This window comes from Kogia breviceps, chromosome 6 (genome assembly GCF_026419965.1).
Source record: "Kogia breviceps isolate mKogBre1 chromosome 6, mKogBre1 haplotype 1, whole genome shotgun sequence".
Taxonomy (NCBI): Eukaryota; Metazoa; Chordata; class Mammalia; order Artiodactyla; family Physeteridae; genus Kogia; species Kogia breviceps.
Window position 1 is genome coordinate 22,281,726 of NC_081315.1, and position 15,317 is coordinate 22,297,042.

General features: G+C 42.4%; 1 protein-coding gene across 2 annotated transcripts in view; it reads right to left on the reverse strand.

Moving 5' to 3' along the window:
• Nucleotides 1–15,317, reverse strand: part of RNF150 (ring finger protein 150) — a 244,096-nt gene that overhangs the window by 52,871 nt on the left and 175,908 nt on the right. For both annotated transcript variants that reach the window (XM_067035574.1, XM_059067523.2), the window contains exon 5: nt 3,807–3,903. In XM_067035574.1, coding sequence (XP_066891675.1) covers nt 3,807–3,903 — 97 coding nt within the window. The remainder of the gene's footprint in view (nt 1–3,806; nt 3,904–15,317) is intronic.

Sequence of the window (15,317 nt, forward strand, 5' to 3'; positions counted from 1 at the left end):
TCAATTCCCAGGCCAAATGTCTCTTTTCTAAGCAGTGCTCTCTCTCAGGTAGTCATCTTTGATACTGTAACTCTTCTCACACTTCTCTCACTGTTACAGGCATTTGTTACTGTGTTAGTCTCGCTCTACTAGTCCCCAAGCTTTTTTTAAAATTCCAGTTTTACTGAGATAGAATTGCCATGGCATATTGTATTAGTTTAAGTTGTACAACGTGATGATTTGATACGTGTGTATGTTGCGAAACGATCACCACAATAAGTTTAGTTAACATCCGTCACCTCACATGGTTACAACATTTTTATTCTTGTGATGAGAACTTTTAAGATCTACTCTCTTAGCAACTTTCAAATATACAATACAGTATTGTGTATTGAATTAGAGTCACCATGCGGTGCATTACACCCCAGGGATTTACTTATTTCGTAACTGGAAGTTTGTACCTTCTGACCCCCTCACCCATTTCACCCTCCCCACCTCCTGCCCCTGGCAATCACAAATCTGTTCTCTGTTTCTATTCCACGTAGATTCCACATACAAGTGAGACACAAGCTTTTTAAAGTGAAGCAACTACACTATATTGACCTTGAGTTCCAAGCTCTCATATAGTGCCTGACAATTATTAAGTGCTCAGTAAATGTTGATTTGGAAATTTTATCTAAGTCTCAGTTTACTGCTCTGAAAACTTGGGAATGTTAGTATCTGCCCAGATCCGAGATCAGTGAAGGGAAGATTTGAGAAAATACTTAAAAAAAATTCAATTTTTAGGCAAAGGTAAAGTACACCTTTGAAGGGTAGCAGAAGTATATCACTGCCAAAATTTGCTATGTTGACATAAAAATTGTTTTTAGCTGAAACTGTTGAGAACTGGGTAAAGAAATGCTCTCTGCCTTCCCCCCTATTTGCCTAAAAGCAAGACATAAATTTGTAAGGGGGTCCCCCTCTTTGTACCAGAAAGAGAAGAACATTCTCATCACTAGCGACTGGGAGTTGACACCAAAATGGAACATACAACAAACCTAACTGACGTGCCCTTATCCGCCATTGGTTTCCCCCATATATTTACCTCCCCACAATTTGCTGTCCTAGAAACTCAAAGTCCTTTCCCTTTGTCTTGTCACTTCTCTAAAAATTTATTGCTCTTTTTTGAAGATGCTATAGAAGCCGAAGTTCTAACCAACCCTCTGAGTCACTCATCGCCAAGTGCTCCTATGTGCACAAACGATGTGTGTGTTCATAAACTTCTGTTTGATTTTCTCTTGTTAATCTGTCTTTTACAAGTCTAATTTACAGGGCCCAGCTGGAGAACCGAGGAGGGTAGAAGAAAAAATAACTTCTTTCCCTCCACTATACTATGTAAAGATGCAGATCCAAATTGTGTGCGGGTATCAGGGAGGAAAAGAGTTCCAAGTGAGGACCCTGTGCTGGCTGTTCTTTCAGCCATAAGTAGCTGAATGTGACCAGAGACGCAAGAACAACTGACATATTTTTCACAACATTGACTTTGCTTGTCGATCATGTTCCTGTTTTCTCTCTTTTTTCTTTTTATAACATCATTTTCTTAGTTTTGATGCAGGGTGTTTGCTTTTACTTTGTGGGCTAGCAGGAATAGTGTTATGTCTCTAACAGAGGTGAGTAGAGGAAAAGAGAAAGAGCGAAATAGCTCAGTGAGGCTTGTTAATGAGAGCACGAATGAATAATTTGGCTTAGATACAATATTTAGCAGACCCACCTTACAGAACCTCACAGTTTATATCCACTCGAAATGGTTCATCAAATAGGATAACATTTTGAATAGAAACCCAATTTATATACGTCTAAGAGAAATTACAGTCATAATGTTTAGTAAGAGATGTCAAATACCCTCTGTAAGTGAACAGCATATAGGTTTTCAAATTCAGGTTAGCAGGGAGAACTCAAATAAACCAGATGCAAAATAGTTAGGGACTAGTGAATGTACCAGCTGCATGGGATTTTCTATTCGTTTACAATCATCTTATTTATACCAGGATAATAGTGATAGGAGACGGTGGGTGCTGGGATAAAAAAAGGCCCGTATTATATGGTACCTTACAGAGGCACTCAATGATGTGATCTGTCATCCTGCAAAGACACCCCCTAGACCTGACTGGAGAGAAAGGAGGACGAAGCACTTGAATGTAGATAAGGGCACTGAAAACACTCTGACAATAAAGGACCTGCCCCTGTCAGGTTCAGTCTTTTACTTCTCTTGGCAAAATATAATGGGAGAAGATACCACTGTAATAGGAATTTCACCATCCATGAGCCGTGCTCTCATTCTTTAGTTCATCTTAGAGAAATCCACTTACAAAATGAAAATGTCCCCAGCTCTTCGCATTCCACTTATCCTTCCTTGCCTTACAGCACAGGCACAAGACTACTCAGTTAACAACCACAAAACAGAGACTCAAATCAGACACCGGTAAGAACCAGTTGAGCCAGAAATGTGGAACATGCAAACAGCGAGTTTAATTTTCTAAGTCCCTAGTATCTGATAGAGATGTTGGGTTTTTACTCATGTTTCATGTTCACTGTCAGTGATTTTCACCTTGAATGTATTATGCCTTCACAACTCTGGTCTGAAAATCTAATGCATTGCTTTTCAAAATCTAGCTCAAAGCTATAGTCACACAAATTGATTTGTGTTTGGTGTATCGACTGTTTAAAAAAAAAAAAAAAAAAAATCAGCATACAGCCGGCAGGGAGGCAGGGTAGAAAATTCAGCCAATCCGTGACCTCGTGATGTTTCAGGTGTGCCCCTCAAACAGTCACTCTGATCTTCCTGGGTTAATTAGCCCTCTGGCATTAAAGGAAGCCTTTGATATCTGATCTGATCCTTTCTTCTTCAGTGACATCTTGGGACTTTAAAAATTCTGTTCATTCTCTGCCATTAGTAGTGAGGAATGACAAGAGGAGGTGCTAGCAAAGCGGAGGGGGAAGGGGGAGGCCGGTCTGTGTATGCTGTTTGTCTAGCTTCTTTTAGACGGCGCCGAGGTTGTTCTCACATCTCTGCGCAGCCCTCGGGTCTGGTGGCCTGGCTGGCTTCCCGCCCTCACCACAGCAGATGGTGTCTCAGCAGCCCGTGGCCTTCACTCAATACGGTCCCTGGAAAGTCTTTCCCTGGCGCATCAAGCCAGCCAGTTGGGGGGATTCTCTTTGCACAGGGGGAACGACTAAAAGTTTGATAAAACATATTACTGAGGGCGCCAGCTTGAGGGTAGCGCTAGAATTCAGTGGTTCTGGCTCTGGCTTCCTCCTCACTCAAGCTTGCCACGGAGATCTGAGCTCAGCAGAGGCCTCTGAGTCAGATTCCCAGTGGCTGCCCCCCCCCCACCCCGATCGTTGGGAAGAGCTTGTTTCCTCTGGAAGCTGGCGATGGTGGGGCAACATCAGAAAGTGTGGCGTGCGGGTCTGCTTGATGACAGCGCAGGTAAGTGACACAAGCGTGTCATCAGTGTACAACTGGCCCAAGAGGCCTCTGTGGCTGTCCCACCTGCTGTCTCTCGCCCACTGCAGCCCAGAAGAGGAGCCTAGGAGCTGCTCAGGCAGCATCTCAACTCACAGACAAATACAACGGACATGCTGAGAGGGTCACGATGTTCTCAGATTGAGAAAAAGTGAGAGGAGAAATATATCCAGACATGGGAGTGCTCTTAGGGCCTCATCAGGTGACGCCAGTGCTGTGGGATTGAGGGGACACAGAAAATCCAGGGATGCCGTGTTCTCCCTGCTTTGTGGGAAAGGCAGAAAGACAGACATGACGATGCTGTAGGCTGTGCTGTGCTTACCGGGATCCCTAGGGCTTTAAGAATGTTCATCTTGCACATGGGACAGGTGCGATGGTCTAGGAGCCAGGGGTCAACACAGGACTTGTGGAAAAGATGCCTGCAATGAGAACCATACATCTTAGCGCGGTGGTAACTGCCGAGAGCACCTAGTCCACTCCAGCCCAGAGACTTGTCCGAGGTCACGCACTGCTCGGTGGCAGAGCCAAGACTCGGACCTCCATCTGCGAACACCTGGGCCAGTAATGCTTCCTGTCACACCCTGTGGTGATACAGTCAACATCCGTCTGGCTCCCAGGAGGGTCCTCTATGATTTGCACCTGAGTCTTCCAAGTTTCAGAAAATGCAGAGAATGTAGAAACAGAGAAACTTCTCTCTTTCTAGACAGGAAGAATCTTGAATGGAAAGAAGGCAAGTGGGGAAATTTGCACAGACCTCGCAGGATAACCTGAGAGTCCCTACATTTAAATCAGTCCAAAATTTCTTTTCCTACAGTCAGAAGAAAACTGCAAAATAAAGCCTCATTTCTGTAGATATTTGGGGTCTCACACAAAAGGGCAGAAGAGCTCCTGCAAGCATTTCACAGCACAAGTGATGTTTTAAGTTGATAGGGCTGGTGGCTCTCACATCAGAAGCCAGAGTGACAGGTACTGTAAGCTTTACTGTTTGTTTACTGCTGATCTGCTCAACTCTACCGCCAGCCTCATGCGCCAGCCCTCTGGAGCCTTCCTCTGAGTGACAGGATAAGGGGGGCATTTAGTAGGTGCGGGGGTGGGGAGTCCTGACTAAACTTCCTCTCAACGTGGCTCACAAGAGCCCACTCAGAGATATCAGGGGCTGCTCGAATCAGAAGCTTGTCTTCTCACGCACACGACTCCAGACCACGGGCAGTCAGAATTTCCTGCCTGGGACAAGAAGAGAGAGAACCATCTGTCAAGTATGAGGGCATCCTTAGGACACGCCATCCATGCTGCACTATTCCTGGAACCCCTGCACTCTCTTCCCTCACTCTCATCTTTTATTGTGCTAACAGTCCCACCAGCTGTCTTTGCATTAGAAGGCTTGAGGCTCCGATGCGTACAAAGGACCCCTCAAATCAGAGAAGGGTTCAAGAAGTGCCACTTCTGAAACTGACATGGAGAGGAACCCATGTCCCAAGGATAGCATTAGCTGTGTACAGGACTTGATCGGATTGGGGATTAGGAAAAGGAGAGGAGCAACCTGGATGTGTCGTGTGTTCCCGGGTCATTATTTAGAATGCCCTACAGATTTACCGCTTACAAGTAGATATGTCACATTCATTCCTTCCTTTAGCCGCGCATCCGCGTGACAAGTAATATCGGCCAAGAACTGCGCCCCTCACTGGGAATCAGCACGATAGTGATTTGGCTCCTTCTCTTTGGGATTATAATCGGAGAGGCAGACACTTACAAAACAGAAAGAAACGACGTCACGACAACAGCGCTAAGTACACATTAGCAGAACACGGAGCTGGTAGGGGGCTTGTAACTGGGAGATGCTTCCTAGTTTGGGTACACAGAGAAAGATTCCCTGACGAGGTGCCAACGCTCAGACCCCGGAGGGCTACACAGACATCGTCCACAGGAAGGGGAGGAGAGGAAGAAGAGTCTTCTAGGCAGAATGACTGGCTTGTACAAAAGCCCCGACCTGGGCACAGGAAGAAGGCCAGTCCCGGTGCAGCAGCAGCAGCAGGGAGGGGCTGGTGCGGGGCTCAAGTGTCCCCCTGCACCCCTACCCCAAAGCAATCGTCGACCTCTCGGTGTTCAGGCTCTACGTTCAGAAAACAAGTGCCTAATCTAAATTTTCTCACTCACGGGTGTTCCTTCTGGGGAAAAGAAAGTCAGACGTTCTGGTCCCTTTGACCATTCCGGGGAGGCAGGCTCTGTTGTGTTTCCTGCACATGTACCGGAAGTCAGAAAGACAGCAGGGCCAATCATTAGCTGTTTTAGCCTAAATCAGTCACTTAACATTCCCAAGTCTCCTCTGCCTCATGTGTAAGACGAAGATACATCTATTTCTGCAGAGGAGGCTTCCCTGAGTCTCCCACACACAGAAGCTGGTACTTGCTCTTATACCCTGAGTGCCTTCTCTGTCTGCACTGGTCATTCTTACATCTCCTCTGTGATGGTTAGTTTCATGTGGCAACTTGGCTAGACTATAGTACCAGTTATTCAATCAAACACGAATTTAGGGTAGTCTGCAGATGTGATTCATATCTACAGTCTGTTGACTTTAAATAAAGGAGATTATTCTAAATAATCTGGGTGGGCCTGATCCAATCAGTTGAAGAGCCTTAACAGCAAAACTGGTTTCCCTGAGGAAGAAAAAAACTCCGCCTCAAGATGGCAGCATCAGCCCCTGCTCAGCGTTTCCAGCCTGTAGACCTGCCCTACAGATTTCAGGCTTCCCAGCCCCTACCATCACATAAGCTAATTCCTTAAGAATATATAGTGGGATACAGTGGCTGTCTGGAGAACTCTGACGTCCTCCCACGAGAATATAAGCTCTATGAGAGCAAAATCTTCATTTACCTAATTCACTGTTAGATCCCCAGCAACTAGACTAGATCTTGGCACACAGAGGATGCTCCAGAAATATCTGCTACATGAATGGAGTATTTCCCAAAAGGCCTGGCACGCCTCACTGCCTACACATGGCCATCAAGTCCCACAGACTCAGTCTTCCTAAATCTCTTCTACCTTCACTGCCGATTTTCTTTTTGCCATGCCCTCATTCATGATCTCATGAACTCTTTTTCTGTATTGTTGTACTAACATCTAAACTGCCCTCCATGCCACCAATCTTTCCCTGTTCATCTCACTCATCCTTGCCCGATGTATCTTCCCCCAGAAAAGTGCTAGTTACGTCACCCCCTTGTTCCATTCTGTTCTGCTCTAGGAGCTGGGCACCAAGATGAATAAGACAAGGTCCTTTCTTTCAAGGCGGTATCACAGTGCTTCAGTGGTTCCCTGGGAACTACAACAGAAAAGGCCACTGAAGAGCCACCCTTCTGGATCCATCATTTTCTGGCTGTTTGATCTTAGGCAAGGATTAGCTCTCCAAGACCTCATTCCTCATCTGTGAAATTTTGTCTTATAGGTATGGAGTTTGCCAGTGATTGAGTCTGTGTGTGTGTGTGTGTGTGTGTGTGTGTGTGTGTGTGTGTGTGTGTATGAGAGAGAGGGAATAAATAATGTCCATGAAGCTGAAACTACAAGTCCTGATCATCCTTAATTGTAAGCTATCATTCATCTTATTAATACCACTATTACATCTTGGTTTTAGATATTAGGTTATCACTCTGATTTCTACTCTAAACTTTCTAATGCTGAAAGCAAGTAACTGTAAATTAAAAAAAAAAAAAAAACAAAGGGAGAACTAAGGACAACAAAAACAGTGCTAAAACGATACACAGGGGGCTTCCCTGGTGGCGCAGTGGTTGAGAATCCGCCTGCCGATGCAGGGGACACGGGTTCGTGCCCCGGTCCGGGAAGATCCCACATGCCGCGGAGCGGCTGGGCCCGTGAGCCATGGCTGCTGAGCCTGAGCGTCCGGAGCCTGCGCTCCGCAATGGGAGAGGCCACAACAGTGAGAGGCCCGCGTACCACAAAAAAAAAAAAAAAAAAACGATACACAGGGTGATCATGTTGGCTATTAACTAACATTCATTTATTCCTAATACCATGTTTCTTATGTTGACCAAATAGAAAGACTACTTCCTTATAATTGGGATTGCAAACAATTTTTTCCCTCCCGTATGGAAAGAAAAATAAAAGTCACTAGACCAAATAAATAAAGGAACAGGGAAAGAATCTGGAGTTTAGTGAAAGGCACCAAGAGTTCAACAAACACCTCTAGGGCAAAGTCGATCTCACTCATTCCATTTGTACGATTCGCAGCAGGGCACTGTCCCTTCCCATGTTTTAGCAAAGGCTGCATGAGAAAGTACATACAGAGGAACAACTGGGATGAGAGAGTCTATCTCCTAAGGATCCTGACAAGCTGGAAATACAACCGAGGGTTGACCAAAACTCTTCTCCTTTCTTATTCACCAAAGGGAAGCATACCTTTTACAAAGAGTTCTTCAAAGCCCTGACAAAAGATGACGCCAACAACTGCATCATAATGCTGAGATGATTATGAATAATTTCCCATTTGGGGGGCAGGAATGACGAACCCCTGCTAAACTTGTTTCCACATCTTTGGATTCTTATTTATTTATTTATTTTTAAATTAAAAAAAAATTTTAATTGAAGTATAGTTGATTTACAACGTAGTGTTAGTTTCAGGTGTGCAGCAAAGTGAATCATTTATACATATACGTATATCCATTCTTTTTTAGACTCTTTTTCCCATATAGGTCATTACAGAGTATTGAGTAGAGTTCCCTGGGCTATACAGTAGGTCCTTATTAGTGATCTATTTTATATATAGTAGTGTGTATATGTCAATCCCACTCTCCCAATTTATCCCTTTCCTCCTTCCCCCCTGGTAAACATAAGTTTGTTTTCTACATCTGTGACTCTACTTCTGTTTTGTAAATAAGTTCAATGGTACCTATTTTTTAGATTCCACATACAAGCGATATCATTCTTGCTTTCTATTGTCCTTTCACCTATACGTGTGACTCCCCCCTCAATTAAATGACAGGTTTTCCCCACTGGGAGGCAGAAGGGGACTGTTCTGGCCTTTATCTCATTTACTTTTGCAGGCTTTCTTAGACCCTGCTACCCTCCCACGGAGATTAGGATCCTGGGGCTTTCCTTTTGGCACCAATGCAAGCTGTTTCATTCCCCCTTGATGAAACAGTGCTCAAAGAACGTGAGTCATTCAGGGACCAAAGAATCCCATTCTCTTAGGCAACATGTTTAGATAAGATCTATCCAGTGCTTCTATGGGGAGTCAAAGTGTTTCTTCAGAGCTTCTGAATCTTATTTGCGAAGTTGTCAATGATTTAAGAGTCAGTGTTTAATTAATAAACAGAATTTAATTAATAAACAGTATCTACTGGTTATCAAATGCCTGCTATGTACCAAGCACGTTATATACATTATTCATTCACGACAGCCCTATGAGGTAGACATTATTATTCCCATTTTATGGAGGAGGAAGCTGAAGCTGGTTAAAGTAAATTAAATAGTCCAAAGAGCTAGTAAACTGCAGAGCTGGGACTCAAACCTAGTCCTACTGTCAGTGTTTGTACCCAAATCTACACTCCACGTCCTTCCTTCCCACACTGAACTGTCATGAGCAAGACAGGGGGGAGTTGTGGTAACTTTATTTGTTTGTTTCTTTGTTTATGTATGTATGTATGTATGTATGGCTGCGTTGGGTCTTCGTTGTGGCTCACGGGCTCTAGAGCGCAGGCTCAGTAGTTGTGGCGCACGGGCTTAGTTGCTCCGCGGCATGTGGGATCTTCCTGGACCAGGGCTCGAACCCGTGTCCCCTGCATTGGCAGGCGGAGTCTCAACCACTGCGCCACCAGGGAAGCACCCCAATGTATTTTTGTGCTCCAGCTTCAAGGGGGCAGAAGGGGGCAGTACCTTAGTTACAGAAGTTGGGAATTGAGCAAAGCCAGAGGAAAAGTCACCTGCCCTAAGTGTATTCATTTGGCTCCAGAAAGAAAAGCTGTCAAATATTGGCCTCATCAGGGCTACACTTAGCCATCAGTCTGCTTGCTTTATTTGGAAAGACGGTAACACGGGCCTTGAAATGCTTTGTCCTCCCCCACTCTCCACTGCCCAATAAATCTGGTAAATGTTAGTTGGCAGCTCCATTACCTTTGCACAAATTTTCAAATCTCTATCATGAAGTATCACAGAAAGAAATACCCACTTTTCTTCAAGGCTCTTCCCAACCTGGTCTCGTTTCTCTTTCCTGTCTTAGCTTTCTAAAATACAAATATGATACCACTCCCCACATGTGAAAGGCTTCAGCTGTTTCCCACTGCCTACAACACAAAGTCACAGCACACAAAGAAGGCTCACCCAACCTGGTCCTTGTCACATCTTCTGCTCCAACCCCATGTTTACCTCACATTCTCACCATAACTCTGGAGTGTCCTTCTCAATTAAAAAAATTTTTTTTGGTGTGGCAAATCTTGCTCATCATTCAAGTCACAGCTCAGATGTCCCTTCTCTTCCCTGAACATCCCACCCCTTTTCTCCCAAGTGCCAAGGAGAGTCAGTTTCTTTTCTTTTTCTTCCTATTTTGTTTTCTCACATATGTTGCAGCAGCTGAGTATGTGCTCTGCTTTCAGGGTTTGAAGACCCCTCCTTAGTTTTGTGATCTTTGGCAAGTAACTTAAGTCACCTGTGGCTCAGTTTTCTCTTCTATGTTTTATGACAATGTCCTTCAACTGACAACCCTCTGAAGTAATAGTGTGTGATAACCCAACAGAGGTTTTTTTAATCACAGGTAAAGGACAAAGGACACAAAGAAGAACAAATGGAGTCCAAAGTTAGTAGAAGGAGAGAAATAACAAGATTAGAGCAGAAATAAATGAAATAGATGCTAAAAAGACAACAGAGAAGATCAATGAAACTAAGAGCTGGTTCTCTGAAAAGATAAACTAAATTTACAAGTCCTTAGCTAGACTCACGAAGAAAAAAAGAGAGAGGACCCAAATAAATGAAATCAGAAATGCAAGAGGAGATGTTATTATTGATAACCACAGAAGTACAAATGACCATAAGAGACTATTATAAACAATTATATGCCAACAAGTTGGACAACCTAGAAGAAATGGATAAATTTCTAGAAACGTACAATCTACCAAGACTAACTCATGATGAAACAGAAAATCTGAACAGACCAATTACTAGTAAGGAGATTGAATCAGTAATCAAAAACCTTCAACAAGTAAAAGTTCAGGACCAGATACCTTCACTGGTGCATTCTACCAAACATTCAAAGAAGAACTAATACCAATTCTTCTCAAATTCTTCCAAAAGATAAAAGAGGAGGGAACTCTTCCAAACTCATTTTATAAGGCCAGCATTACCCTGATATCCAAATTAGACAAGGACCTCACAAGAAAAGAAAATACTGGCCAGTATCCCTGATAAACATAGGTGCAAAAATCCTCAACAAGTGCTTCCCTGGTGGAGCAGTGGTTGAGAGTCCGCCTGCTGATGCAGGGGACACGGGTTCGTGCCCTGGTCTGGGAGGATCCCACATGCCGCGGAGCGGCGGGGCCCGTGAGCCATGGCCGCTGAGCCTGTGTGTCCGGAGCCTGTGCTCCGCAATGGGAGAGGCCACAACAGTGTACTGAAAAAAAAAAAAAAAAATCCTCAACAAAATATTAGCAAAGTGAATTCAACAATACATTATAGAGATCACACATCATGATCAAGTGGGATCTATTCCAGGGATTCAAGTATGGCTCAACATCCACAATTACACCATATTAACAAAATGAAGGATAAAAGTCAAATAATAATCTCAATAGATGCAGAAAAAGCATTTGACAAAATTCAACATTTATGATAAAAACTCTCAACAAAGCAGGTATGGGGGGAAAGTATCTCAACATAATGAAGGCCAGATATGACAAACTCACAGCTAATATCATATTCAATGGTGAAAAGCTGAAACGATGTCCACTTTATCCACTTTTATTCAACATAGTATTGGAAGTACTAACCAGAGCACTTAGACAAGAAAAAGAAGTAAAAGGCCTCCAAATTGGAAAGGAAGAAGTAAAACTGTCACTATTTGCAGATGACATATTATATATAGAAAACCCTAAAGACTCCTTCAAAAAACTGTTAGAATACATGAATTTAGTTAAGTTACAGTTTACAAAATCAATACTCAAACATCTGTTGCATTTCTATACGTGAATAACAAACTATTAGAGAAATTAAGAAAATAATCCCATTTACAATTGCATTAAAGAGAATAAAATACCTAGGAATAAATTTAACCAAGGAGGTGAAAGACTGCATATTGAAAACTGTAAGACATTACTGAAAGAAACTGAAGACGACACAAATAAATGGAGAGATGGTCCATGCTCATGGATTGGAAGAATCAGTATTGTTCAAATGTTCATACTACCCAGAGCAATTTACAGATTCAATGCAATCCGTATCAAAATTCCAATGGCATTTTTCAAAGAAATGGAACAAATAATCCTAAAATTTGTATGAAACCACCAACCCTCCCCTCCCAAATAGCCAAAGAAACCTTGAGAAAGAAGAACAAAGCTGGAGGTATCACATGTCCTGATTTTAAATTATATTACAAAGCTATAGTAATTAGGGGCTTCCCTGGTGGCGCAGTGGTTGAGAGTCCGCCTGCCGATGCAGGGGACGCGGGTTCGTGCCCCGGTCCGGGAAGATCCCACATGCCGTGGAGCGGCTGGGCCCGTGAGCCATGGCCGCTGAGCCTGCGCGTCCGGAGCCTGTGCTCTGCAACGGGAGAGGCCACAACAGTGAGAGGCCCACATACCACAAAAATTTAAAAAAAAAAAAAAAAAAAAAAAAAAAAGCTATAGTAATTAGAACAGTATGGATAAAGAAATTGTGGTATATATACACAATGAAATATTATTCGGCCATAAAAAAGGATGAAATCTTGCCATTTGTGACAATATGAATGGATCTTGAGGACATTATGTTAAGTGGATAAGTCAGACAGGGAAAGACAAATACCGTATGATCTCTCTTCTATGTGAAATCTAAAAATGAACAAACAAACATACACGAGCTCATAGATACAGAGAACAGATTGGTGGTTGCCAGAGGTGTGGGATGAGGAGTGGGAGAAATGGGTGAAGGGGGTACAAAGGTAAAAAGAAAAAGAAAGAAAAGAAAAAATGAAAGAAAGGGACAAAGGTTTGTTACTGCTTAGCTAATGTCATTCCAATGAACTGATAACCATTGATTGTTGATCTTATGTCCAGACAACTTAAAAATTATTTTGTCTGTTCTAATACATTTTCAATAATAGACAAGTATACTGTTGGTAAAAAATATTTCTTGCTAACTTTTTTGCCCAAACTCATTTCAAGACTTCGGATAAATGTGTCAAAACACTTGTAAAAATATTTCCTAACTAAAATCGGAAAAATGGAAATTAAAGAAGATAACTCTTGTTCATAATTGGCATTTATTTTTAAATTCGATAATTGCTCGTGTTGGCAATGGTGTAAACAGTCTTATATACTTTTGGTGGGAATGTAAATTGATCTGGTTTGGCAATATGGCAGAGTGGAATCAATTTTGAAATGCATAACTCTTTTGATCCAGTTTAAAAAAAAGATTTCACTTCAGATTTATGTCTTCAAAGTGAGAATAAATTTAGGTTGTTAAGGAAAAAACGACAAAGAAAATTATCTGGCAAATAAGAAGCTAAAATGTCATTATTTAATTAACAGTAATTTAGCTCCTATTCCTTGCAAGTGAGTTTTCTATGGTAGAGGTTACTCTGGAAGCACTTTCCTTAACTTTTATGGACTCTAAATTATGAAAGAATTCTGCTTTCTTCTGGGGACTTAATGAGGACTTTATGTGGTTGGTGAGCCCATGCTCCGCCCAGACTGTCTGGTAGACATCACATTCCTTCCATGCAAATCTCATTTCGAGAATATCGATTTATGGATCTGGGCACAGGCATTACTTGGTTAGGATGACCCAAATGGCATTGGTGATGACACTTACAGAATGTCAACGGAGCCCAGAGCGTGTCATGAATATTGCTTAGGAGAAATGTACTTCATTCCTACCCAGAGTAAACAAATCTAAAGTGCCCTCATTGATTTTCTTAAGTAGGATTTCACTCCACCCTTGCTCCTAAAATCAGGTCAATTCAATAAGAACTTTGAAAAACACATGGACCTGAGCCAGACTTTCCCTCATTCTTTGTGATCATGAACTTCGCACCGTCAAGTTACTTCCTTCCATGGTGTCTCATCTTCCTATGTCTCCTATATAGCAAGTCCTTGCAGGGGTGGCCATGCAGTGGTCATGCAGCGTTGGGAGGTCAGTTAAGCAGACACCAGCCTCTCCCTACCAGAAACTCTGCCCAACCAGCCCAGTGCCTCTCTGTAGGGCTGACTCTGCTATTGGGTTTGGTCTGAAATGTTTGGACCAATTATGAGAAGCTGCATTTATCCCCGATGCTCCCTATTTAGGTTATGTAAACATCATTTTTAAAAAAAGGAGAAAGAGGAAAAGGAAAGGGAAAGAAAGAGCTGTCACACAGAACCAGTTGTAACCATATCATGGCGGTTGTTATAAATACAATTGCTTTGTTTTGGCAAAAGCTAATCTGCTATGCTAGCAGTTTTACCTGATGAAGGGGAAAATAAAAGAATGCAATAAAGTAAATTATGGCTCACTTCAGTAGCACAAACACTGCCCTTCTGTGAAAAAGGCTGGTTTGTTTTCAGGCCCAGGATAACAAGATTGGAATCATTGTGGAGAAAGCAAATCCCTTAAAGCTGGGCTAGAGTTGATCTGGATTCCTTGGGGTTCTTAGACGTTGGCTTAGAGTGAGATAGGGGTTTCTGAGGCAGACTTTTAGCCAAAACTAGAGCCCCAGAGAGTTGAGTGTATGGCAGAGCACGCTCGTGGGGCTAAGGTGTCAATAGACTAGCAGTGGTACCAGGACCTTGGAAAGAGTACTCGTCTAGAAGTCAGAAACCTCGCTGTGCCTATGACCTATGAGTTAAGGTTTTCTTTTAGTTAAATAAAGAGGTGTTAATGGTCCCTGCCCTAACTCTATTATAGGCTACCGTGAGATGCAAATTAGACAGTATATGTAAAAGAGCTTTGTAAACAGTAGAATGCTTTTCAAAGTAGTATAATTAATGGCCAGATATTTCAGCCATTTGTCCATAGTATTGGGTTTAAGTAGCATTAAAGAAAAACCAACAAAACTTAAAGAACTAAGAAGCTGCATCAGATCTTCTTGCTATGGAACTCAGTTTCTTTTTTAGCAACTGGACAAAATCGATCCTTTCGGAATGCAAGTTCTGAGGGAATTGCAGAATTGTTTTCTTATAGAGTGTCTCATTCCTTTGGGTTCTGGCAGAGGGAAGCTCTATGCTTAAAACTTGACCCTGGTCTAATTATATTGTTTGGCTGGGGTAGCAGAGCTGGTTGGCGTTTGTCCCAAGTGTCTAGTTGATGAATATAAATGGGGATCAGGACATTTGAAGTCAGAATGCCACATTTAACAAGGTTATTAGAGTTCAAGACATCTTTCTGAAGGCGGCATTTGCTCTGTTGAAAATATAACAGAAAATACCACATCAGACATTTATCAATGCTGCCACATCTCCTTTCATGTTTCATTCCTTTAATCCCCTGGATGAAGTGATAGCTAACTTTTGGCAGTTCATACACAAAAATCCAAAGTAATCAAAGAAAAATGATTAGAATGCACCATCAACAAACTCTGAACTTAAATTTTATATAATTTTGACTAATGTACAAAGTGAACTTTTTTCTTTAAGTCCACAGTGTAGTTTCTTTGGTACTGTAA